Source organism: Euphorbia lathyris, chromosome 7 (genome assembly GCF_963576675.1).
Source record: "Euphorbia lathyris chromosome 7, ddEupLath1.1, whole genome shotgun sequence".
In the NCBI taxonomy this organism is placed as follows: Eukaryota; Viridiplantae; Streptophyta; class Magnoliopsida; order Malpighiales; family Euphorbiaceae; genus Euphorbia; species Euphorbia lathyris.
Window position 1 is genome coordinate 33546352 of NC_088916.1, and position 10474 is coordinate 33556825.

The window sequence follows — 10474 nt, forward strand, 5'->3', positions numbered from 1 at the left end:
TTTTAGGGATAAATAATTATTCGAGGATTTTATGCACTTGATGTCCAATTGGGGCAATGGTGGATGGTAAAATCTATTATTGATTGCGTTTCGAAAGATTGTTTAAAGAAGAAATGCTTTGATTAAACATTTATATAATGTTTAAGAACGTTTTCCAATGGTACTTTTAAGGTGTCCGCTATAGTTACTTTGTTTTTTTATAAAGTACTGTTACTTTATGCTCATATTTACCATTGGATTAATTTTATGCTCCATCATCCAATGGTGAAAACAGACCATAGCGGGCACCATACTTTTAAAACTGATGTTTTGATTTTATGTTATTAAGGAAATGCATTCTTGGAATGAGGAAATTACAATGAAATACATGTTTGAATTTTTTTTACATTTAATTATCATCTGTTTTTGTATTTTATCATCATATCATATGCTATTTTTATTTTAAAATATAAAAAAAATCATGTTTTTAATTATTATTTTATTAAACAGTTATTTTTGAAAGGACATATCTATTTATATAAAAATTGTTTATTTGATATTATCAAATTTTTTTTTTTTTTACATGAATAAGACACTTATAAAATAAATATTGAGCTTTTTATGATTTTCATGTGACGGACCCGACTTGGAATAGGTATTTAGGTTGAAATGTGCTTTAAACAATTATCTGGGCCAGTTGGGACCCAATGTTGAGAAAAGGCCCAAAAACGGAAGCCCAGCGACAGCTATCTGATAACTTGAAAAAGAGATTAATTCATATCATATGATAAGCGGAACTTGGTGACAGTTAAAATACAGTTCTGCTCCCGCGAAAAAGTGAATCTCCCATTTGTTTATTCCTATCAAGAACTGGAAAGCCACTGTTTTCATCAAACAAATTATTCATTTTCTTTTCTCTCACTTCTTTTCCTATATTCTCTCTTTTCTTTTAATCATCGCTTTCACATTATTCCAATTTCAGATTTCTGACTCCTTTCTAACAATGGTGAAGGAGACTGAGTATTATGATGTTCTTGGCGTTACTCCTTCTGCTTCTGACGACGAGATTCGCAAAGCTTATTATCTTAAGGTTTCACTCTTTCTCATTATCAACTATTTTTTTTCCTTTACTGTTCCATTAGGATTTATGGATCCAGTCTAGTTCACAAATTTAGTGTATCTTCCTAATTAATCAACTGGAATCTGATTGCCTTAATTTAACTGAAACAATTATACTTCTACCAGAGAAGATCAATTCTAAGTTGTTTAGAATTTTACAGGCCAGGCAAGTTCATCCAGATAAGAATCTCAATGATCCTCAAGCTGCAGAAAGATTTCAGGTATTCTTTCTGTTTCTCCTAATTTATTCATTTTTGTTCTTTTCATGAACTGAAAAAATGGTAAATGCATAATCATATGTCGACAGGTATTAGGCGAAGCTTATCAAGTCTTGAGTAATCATGCACAGCGAGATGCTTATGATCAAAAGGGAAAGTATTCCATATCAAGGTATTTAACTTGATGCTTTATCAGCAACTGATTAAAATTAATATCCTCTTTTTCTTTCAGATTTCATTGCTTTAACTTGTGACTGTATACTTTTATTGGATTCAAATTCCATTTGATTTTTTTTTTAATCAGAAAACTCCATTGGATTTGATACATTGATTTGTGAATATCTAATATCCCAGGGAAACAATGCTTGATCCTACTGCTGTGTTTGCTCTTCTGTTTGGAAGCGAATTGTTCGAGGATTACATAGGACATTTATCTGTGGCATCAATGGCATCTTCAGAATTAGCTATTGAAAGTGAGAATCCTGAGAAAATACACGACAAGTTGAAGGGCGTTCAAAGAGAAAGAGAAGAAAAGCTAGCAAGATTCCTCAAAGGTTTCCTTAATCAGTATGTTCACGGTGACAAGATTGGATTCTTAAAGCATGCACAATCTGAAGCAAAAAGACTCTCTGATGCAGGTCAGCTCATATATTTATTTGTTGCTTCTTTTATAGCATAGCATAGCTTTAAGATTATGAGGATTTATGACTCAAATATGCAGCTTTTGGAGCTGATATATTGGGAACTATTGGGTACATATATTCAAGACAAGCAGCACAGGAGCTTGGAAAGAAGGCGATCTATCTCGGGGTACCATTTTTGACTGAGTGGGTTCGAAATAAGGGTCATTTCTTCAAGTCACAGATTACAGCAGCAAAAGGTACAAATGAATGAATGAACGAATCTAGTCTCTTGTTTCTTAGCAAGTGTACATCCTAACCTAACTACAAAGGAAAACACAAAAACTCAGGTGCTTTTCAGCTATTGCAACTTCAAGAGGATATCCGGAAGCAGTTTAAAATGGACGGAAGTGGTTCTGAAAATGATGTTGAGTCGCATCTGCTCTCAAATAAGGAGATATTGATGAGTTCATTGTGGAAACTGAATGTGGTGGATATTGAAGTTACACTTGTTCATGTTTGTCAAATGGTGACTACTCTTCCTATTTATATATTTCAATTATGGACAGATTGTCCATCTATTTCATGATTTGATTTACCAACTTGTATATATGCAGGTCCTCAAGGAAAATCATATTACAAAGGAACAACTTAAAGCTCGTGCTGTGGCTCTCAAAATTCTTGGAAAGATCTTTCAGGTTAGTTTACCAGTATGTTGCTTACAAGATTACATAAATGATATAGGCCAGATATATTCCCAGTCTCCAAGTTGAGACAACTCTTTTGAACTTCAAAATATTACAACTAACACTCTCAACTTCCTTATTTAGAACAACCCTTCAACTTGCTTATAACCCCTAAATCAAAAAAAAAATATTCTAACATTAATATTGCATCAGAAATAAAAAGATATCCAAAATATCAGTCGCTACATCTTACTAATCTACTAATATATTAAAGCATGTTGGAGAGGTTAGTTGCAACATTTTGAAGTTCAAGGTCGGATACAATTTTTGGCAACTTAGGGTGCTTGGATATATGAGGGAAACAATTTTCTGAGATGATTTAGAAGCAATTGGAGATTTAATATGAGATTACTGCATATATTGAATTGATTGAAACATTGTTTGAAGCCTTTTTAAAAATGGATTTCACTCTTTCAAAAAAAAAAAAAAAAAAAAAATCATGTTTTTAAAAAATGAAAATTCTTTAAAATCAAAGAGAAGGTTTCTCTGTAACACATTATGTTAACTAGGAGATAGGCTGCTCTACCAAAAAGAAAGCAGCTTTCGAAAAGTATGGTGATGCTAGAAGAATTGCTGGTCCATTTTGCTGTGGAGAGGGGACCTCTTGGTGGTTTTTATTTTTTCTTATTGTATTAGAACTTGGATATGAAGTTGGGTCCTAATGGAATTTTTCTTACAAGTTTCTAGGATAAAAGGGTCAATTCGGTCCAAAAGTGAATATTACATATTTATTTCATAATGTCATTTTTAAGTTAGTTCAAAATCAATGTTTTAGACTTGTGCAATAAAGCAGATAGGTTACTCTAAAATAAAAAGAAAGTAGGTATTGAAAGATGTGATAATGCTAGAAGAATAATTAGTGTTGGAGTTGGGGGACCTAAATCTAATGGTGATTTTCCTTTTTCTTATTTTTACTTAGAGAGGAAGACAATTTGGAAACGGTGCAACAACATTGAAAGGAAAAGGTGCAGCCGGAATTAATGAGGATGACGATGATGAGGGAAGTAGCTCTGATAGTAGCAGCAATGACGAGTCACCAAGAGCATCAAGAGTAGTATCATATCGAACGCCTCTATTTACTCAGGCATGTCTTACTACTTAATGTTTGCAGCTTAGTTTAAACAGTATCACAACATGAGATGTTTGATGTTGGTGCAGGGAATTGGTAGACTGTTCAGATGCCTCTGTAATCCTGCATTTGATGTGGATGACGAAGAGATTGTGTACAAAGGCAAATGAATTTTACACTATGACATCACCGAACTATCTTCCATGTTCTCTTCCAAAATAATCAGTACAGATACGATTCCACCTTCTTGGATCAACTGAGCGCAACCTATATATATTTCACAGTTTTCTTTGGTATATGCTGTATTAAACTGGTTATTATGCACCTACAAATACAAAATCAATTATGCTCAACTTGAGAGCTGCTGCTTGAATTTGGTTATCACCAAATATGGAACTTTATGAATTTCATTCGATGAAATACTTGTTATTCCTTGTGCATCTTTTTTATTTCACATATTGCAATAAGCAGTACTTGTCCTTTTGTTAGAACCAATATGTGTGAAACTGGTTTTGCCAGAAACTAAATAGAAGCCCTGATTTGATGATATTTTCATTAAAATATTTCCAGTGGGAGAAGGCTGAAAGATAGTTCTGTTTTTTCCCCTGCTATCAAGCATTATAACTATCCCACACATAGCATTCCATAACCAACTTGGCTTCCAGATACACCAAATTCTCATAATTCAGAAACCAAGACCTGGCAGCAAAACTAACAACTATACAATAGATACTTGCTACAACAGGACCACTATTTTGCAGCAAAACGGTCCAGTTCATAGACACAACCATGCATGTACAGGGAGGGGGTAAACATAATTGAAAAGTTGAACTTGATCTATTTCAATGAGCTGAACCAGAAATGGAGCTCATTGCACGGTGTGCTTGGACTGCACAAGCACAGTGCACAGATGTTAAGTTCAAACACCCACTCATGACAAGCGAATGCCTTCCTGAGCAGGTATGAAGTCCAGGAAAACAGTCACATAGTGCCTGCACAGCAGGAGGAGTGAGTGCTGTGCACTGACTGATGTTGAGACTTTTTAACCCTTCTTCATCTCGCTTGCCCTTCATGGATTCCCACAGTGCAGGTTTGTTCTTCACTCGGCTATGGACCAGTGAATAAATTGCTCTATCTGTGATGTTTCGGCAGTAGTATAGTCCAAGGGATCTCAAATGGAGACACCTGTATGCCAAAGCAATCACACTATCGTCTACAAAGTAAGTATAATCAGAGTTAGTCCATATAGGTGAAAGTGCCAAAATAACTTCCAATAAAGGATTCTCACAATTCTCAACATACACTATACATAAATATTTGATGATGTCTCACAACATAACATAGCCATAATCAATCTTACTTCTAAATGAGAAGGCTAACCATCTTGCCTAATGCTAACACATAGTCCACCGAAAACTCACATCAATAAAATTGTAATTGGCAAAATGCCATCCCAAACAGTATTACCTGTTATCAGAACACAGCCACACAAGTCAAGAGTTCTGAGATCAGGGCAGCCATATGCTAGACTCATTACTCCAGCATCACTCACGTTCTCACACCATCCCAGATTCAAAGATTGCAACTGATTGCAGTTCCTTCCAATGCCCTGCAGATGATACATGAAAGCTTGTACGTCATTAAATTTCTTAATTAAGAGCCATCCAATAAACAAGTCAATAACTCGTAACCTGCAAAGCACGGTCAGTTGCAGCCTTTACACAACCACAAAGGTTGAAAATTTTTAGTTTTCGGCAAAAGCCAGTCAGGTATTCAAGAGCACCATCACTAAATGATGTACATCCACTGATATTGAGTTTGATAAGGTTTGGACAACCATGAGCTATTGCATACAGGGATCTATCACTAAGCTTAAAGCTTTTGCTGAGGTCCAGATCCTGCAGATCATGGCAGTAACTTGCTATTGCCTCGACAGCATTATCCATAAGTTGCGGCTTATCTTGGCGGAGTATCAGAGTTTCCAGTTTTGTGAACTTAGGAGCTAGTGAAAGAACTAAGTTGTTCATGTTGTTTTTGCACCTGAAAAAGGAGTATCCAACGTACTATTAAGCTGATACTCAAGTCAATTCTCATCAGAGAAGAGCATAAATTCAAACACTCATGAACCCAAGATGAGCTAGCAATAAATACAAAAGGATATGGACTAATTAGTAAGGCCAAGATATGCTTTTTCTTTTCACTTGTCTTCTGTTAAGGTAAGATTAATACCTCTTAAGGCATATTGTGCAGGTAGATACCCATTGACTGGGGTATACAAGTAAATAAATATGTATTTTCAAGAAACAACTAGATCCCAAGAGTTTGATTCACAAGTATCTCAAAATGGGTCACCTTCATATTTGGAAAGTCTAAAGACATAACCAATTAGATACTTCCAGAGACTTATTTCATTCAATCAAACATATAAGTTTCATGCATATGATAGAAAGTTAAGCCAAATCACATGATTCATAAGGCATACAATCTTGTAATTATAAGAAGCCCCAACAGCCATTAAAAGCACAAGAGAGAGAGAGAGAGATACCAAGAGAGAGAAAGATGGGTGAGGCCCAAGCAAATAGCATCTCTCCAACCACTAGAAACACCAGAAGCCATAATTACAGTCCGATCATCAACAAGAGACATAATCCGCAGCAATAGCTCCATTGGGATATCTTTCCAGTCAGTTATAACCAGTCCTTCCATTTTCATTCCTCCACCACCCATCATCAGCTTCTCAAAGCTCTGATTCAATTCCTCACTCTTGGGTTTTGCTCCACCCACCATTTTCCTTTGATCGCCTTATAAAAATCTGTCACAAAAACTGACTCACTGCATAAGAAAAATCCCTAACCAGTGTCCTGTCACTAAGAGACAAGAAACCCAAAACCAGTTCATTACTTTCTTGAAAGTTAGTACAACAAAAAGAGACGATCACAATCAATACACGCGACCAGTTATATCGGTAACAAGTATTCATCAATTTCAGAAACGAAGAACCACCAGACATAAATAATAAAAACGAAAGCAGACAAAAATTAACACTCTTGAAAGAGAGACCATTTCAACAAAGTGAAGCATAGAATAGAAACAAATAAACTAATAAAATAAAATGATCAATAGATAGAAACAGAATTCCACGATGAAATTGAAGATTTCGTTCAGCCAATAGTGATATGAACTTACTCTTGTGGAGCTTGAAAGAGGCAAGGGGCGGAGATGCTAGAAGGAAGAAGGAAAAGCGGTTATATGATATCAAAAGACGAAGCAGAGCATCGGGAACAGAGGGAGAAACGTACGGGAAAGAGCACCATAAACACGAGTGGTGACACGTTTCAGATGTTAGCGGTGATGTGATAGAAATGGCCAAAGCCTCTTTTGATTGCTTCTTCCTTTTTTTTTTTTTTATTATAAATAGCTTAATCCTACTACTATTACAAAGGAAAGAATTGAAGACGCATCCATAAAGTTAGACTAGACAGCTAATAAAAAAGTTACTTAATTTAATTTATTTATTAGTATTAATATTTGTGTGTAGAAAACTCTATTGTTGAAATTCGAAGCCGCACATGAAAACCATATAAAGAAGAAATGACCTTTTAAATGACCCTTTATATACTCTTATCTTATGTTACTTCTTCTTATCTTTTTCTGGATTTTGCCCCCACTTTAGGAATTATAATGAAATTTTTATCCAATTAAAAGCTCAGTTAAACATTTTGCCCACTGTAGGACTGGTTTAACTGGGCTCGAAACCGGAAGGTTGGCTTCCGGTTTCATTTTGTAAAGAAACCGGAAGCCAACCTTCCGGTTTCCCCATTTTTATTTTTTTTAAATATAAAAAGTTAGAAACCGGAAGCCGTCCGGTTCCTATTATATATATATATTTTTTTTAAAAGCTTCCTGTCCATTTCCGCTCTTCCAAAATTCTTAATGTTAAATTTCAAAAAAGTCCATTTCTCTTTTTTAAATTTTTAATTTAACTTCAATCTTTAGCTATCTACTTATAAATTTATTAATTAAATATTTTATTATCAAATTAGTTAGTAGTAAATATCTAATTCGGTTAAAAATATTTATTCTTTTAAATTTGAGTTTGAAATTAGATTTTTGACAGTTTAAATTACGGTTTTTACAGTTTCTTTATAATTTCAAATGTCATCGAAAAATTATTGTTCAAAGTGACAGTTAAACCATTTCAAATTGTAATTTACACTGTTCGAAGTGACAGGTAAATTTGGCCAACATTTAACTGTCACTTCAAACAGTTTAAATTACAGTTTGAAATGGTTTAACTGTCACTCCGAACCGTACCTTTTCGGTAACATTTGAAATTATAAACTTAATCGTAACATTACAGTTCAAAGTGGCAGTTTAAATTACAGTTTCTTTATAATTACAGTCTGAAATATGATTTTTGCACTTTGAACATTTAGCTGTCACTTCGAACATTTAACTGTCACTTCGAATAGTTTAAATTATAGTTTGAAATGGTTTAACTGTTATTTAACTGTCACTTTGAACCGTAACTTTTTGGTGACGTTTGAAATTATAAAGAAACTGTAAAAATCGTAATTTAAACTGTCAAAAATATAATTTCAAACTCACATTTAAAAGAATAAACATTTTTAACCGAATTAGATATTTACTACTAACTAATTTGGCAAGAAAATATTTAATTAATGAATTTAAAAATAAATAGTTAAAGATTGAAGTTAAATTAAAAGTTTAAAAAAGAGAAAGGGACTTTTTTAAAATTTTTCATTAATTTTTTTTTAGAAAGCGGAAGTGGACTGTTCAAAAGGTTTTAAAATATATATATTAACAGAGAAACCGGAACATAACCTTCCGGTTTCTGTTTTTATTATTAAAAAAAATATATATATATAATTAGAAACCGGAAGATAAACTTCCGGTTTCTTTACAATTTGAAACCGGAAGTTTGTCTTCCGGTTTCGAACCCGGTTAAACAAGCCTCACAGTGGGTAAAATGTTTAACCGGGTTCCAAAGGTGGATAAATTCTCATTTAGAGCCCTATTTTGGGGCAAAATTCTCTTTTTCTTCCATTTTATTTATTTCCTTCGCTTCAAATAACGGTCACATTTTAACAATTTTTCTTATTTCATACATTATTTATTGGAGTATTTATTAAATATAGTTTTTAAGATAATTTTTTGTATTTTACTCTTATTCATAAATTTAATATTTTTTTAAACTAATATTGAATATTATTAATCAATTAGAAAGAAAATCCTTGACAATTACATTTTAAAGACAATAAGGTAAGTAAGATGCGTGAAAATTGTTAGCGGTGAATCGAACCCACCAAGCAACTAAGTGGGTGTTTCGTTCACTAAACGAGAAATATAAAAGACTAAATAGTCTGGATAATCTTTCAAGATTTCTTTGTAGTATTGAATAATAGCTCGGATTTCAACTGCTTCCGAATTAACGTCATTTTCCACTAGTATTGCATCCGTGTCAAACTGAATTTGTTGCTCCCCCTTCAATCCCATTCATAGGAGATTATCCGGAAGTGTCAGGGCCTCTACGATCTTTGCCTCCAAACTGCCTGCCAAAGTTTTGCTGCTATAGAGACGAAACCTACCCCTGTCATTTCTGTCATGGGTCCAGCTTATTTTTAGGTCCATTTATTTGTGTGGTTTAACCCTAGGTATTTAAGGGTTATTTTTAGAGTCTTTGAGCAAGAAAGAAATGGAGAGTAGCCACCACAAAAAGGAAATCCGAAATCTACATCTCTTCTTCTTGAGCAGTCCCATGAATTCGACGATATCTTGAGATCCGACCGTCACAATTGCGTGATTTTTGGACACAATCTTCTTAACATCTTTATCCTCACTTTGACTATTGAAGATTCGATTTGGAGGTCTGTAAGGGATGTTCGTGTAGGGGTATGTTTTCTAGTAGATTCTTTGTTCTTTTGTGGTATTTTCTACTTCTTGAAATCTCTTATTGTTTCATGGTTGTTGGTGGATTATAAACCTTTTGTAAGAACTTTGTTGGGTTTGTTTTGCCCTCAATTTTATCATAGTAAGAGAAGTATGGTGGACTCCTCAAAAGTCCCGTGGTTTTTACTCTTCACACCAAAGAGGTTTTCCACGTATAAATCTCGTGTTGTTGATTGCGGTTTAGATTTTCATTCTTGTGCTTATATTTGTTGTTTTGATTTGTCAATTGGGTTGTGCTTTGGTTGATTGTTTGTGAGATAGATCCTTGTGGTGTTATTATTGGTATTCCGCGTGTTATTGGTAACCCGTCTTTTGGGTCCTTCAATTGGTATCAAAGCAAGGTTAATTTTAAAGTTAGCTATGGAGTCTAATAGCAGTAATAGTTCCATGGTTAAATTGACATCAACCAACTATTCTATATGGAGACCTATGATGAAAAATTTGTTATTTTGCAAAGACTTGTATGATTGATACAAAAATTAAAGAGGATGGTAGTGTGTCTAAACCGATTAAACCTGAAAAGATGGAAGATAGAGAATGGAAAAAGTTGAAAAGAAAGACTTTAGGGACTATTAGACAATGGGTTGATATTAGCATTTTCAACCATGTTTCTCAAGAGTCCGACCCATATGATTTGTGGAAGAAATTAGAAGGTCTTTATGAAAGAAAGACTGCTAATAATAAGGCTTCATTGATTAAGAGGCTTGTTAATTTGAAGTTGAAAAGTGGGAAGTCAGTTTCTGAACATCTTAG

General features: G+C 34.0%; 2 protein-coding genes across 4 annotated transcripts; one reads left to right on the forward strand and one right to left on the reverse strand.

Annotated features, from left to right (window-relative positions):
• The first annotated feature begins 777 nt into the window (after positions 1-777).
• On the forward strand, positions 778-4185 carry LOC136235501 (chaperone protein dnaJ 10). The gene is made up of 9 exons (XM_066025212.1): positions 778-1069; positions 1260-1319; positions 1406-1488; positions 1671-1954; positions 2038-2196; positions 2287-2465; positions 2554-2634; positions 3602-3766; positions 3841-4185. The coding sequence occupies exons 1-9, from the start codon at positions 983-985 to the stop codon at positions 3919-3921; spliced, it is 1179 nt and encodes a 392-aa protein (XP_065881284.1). The 5' UTR covers positions 778-982; the 3' UTR covers positions 3922-4185.
• Positions 4186-4369: 184 nt separating this feature from the next.
• On the reverse strand, positions 4370-7131 carry LOC136235502 (F-box protein SKP2A-like). Of its 3 annotated transcripts, none has more exons than XM_066025215.1 (5): positions 6938-7131; positions 6297-6575; positions 5443-5791; positions 5219-5360; positions 4370-4964 (listed from the first exon to the last, which is right to left on the reverse strand). In XM_066025215.1, the coding sequence occupies exons 2-5, from the start codon at positions 6536-6538 to the stop codon at positions 4594-4596; spliced, it is 1104 nt and encodes a 367-aa protein (XP_065881287.1). In that variant the 5' UTR covers positions 6539-6575; positions 6938-7131; the 3' UTR covers positions 4370-4593. The 3 variants fall into 3 exon arrangements, with proteins under 3 accessions (XP_065881287.1, XP_065881286.1, XP_065881285.1); XM_066025214.1 differs by having other exon boundaries at positions 6297-6618; XM_066025213.1 differs by having other exon boundaries at positions 6297-6563; positions 6938-7130.
• Between the last annotated feature and the right edge of the window lie 3343 nt (positions 7132-10474).

Bases quoted from the DNA above. Each gene is read 5' to 3' on its own strand.
- LOC136235501 (XM_066025212.1), top strand. From the start codon at position 983: ATGGTGAAGGAGACTGAGTATTATGATGTTCTTGGCGTTACTCCTTCT. The intron at 1,955-2,037 runs GTCAGCTCATAT...TCAAATATGCAG, and splicing joins AAAAAGACTCTCTGATGCAG to CTTTTGGAGCTGATATATTG. The intron at 2,466-2,553 runs GTGACTACTCTT...GTATATATGCAG, and splicing joins TTGTTCATGTTTGTCAAATG to GTCCTCAAGGAAAATCATAT.
- LOC136235502 (XM_066025215.1), bottom strand. From the start codon at position 6,538: ATGGTGGGTGGAGCAAAACCCAAGAGTGAGGAATTGAATCAGAGCTTT. The intron at 5,792-6,296 runs GTATCTCTCTCT...CTCCTTTTTCAG, and splicing joins ACCCATCTTTCTCTCTCTTG to GTGCAAAAACAACATGAACA. The intron at 4,965-5,218 runs GTAATACTGTTT...CTTACTTTGTAG, and splicing joins TGGCTGTGTTCTGATAACAG to ACGATAGTGTGATTGCTTTG.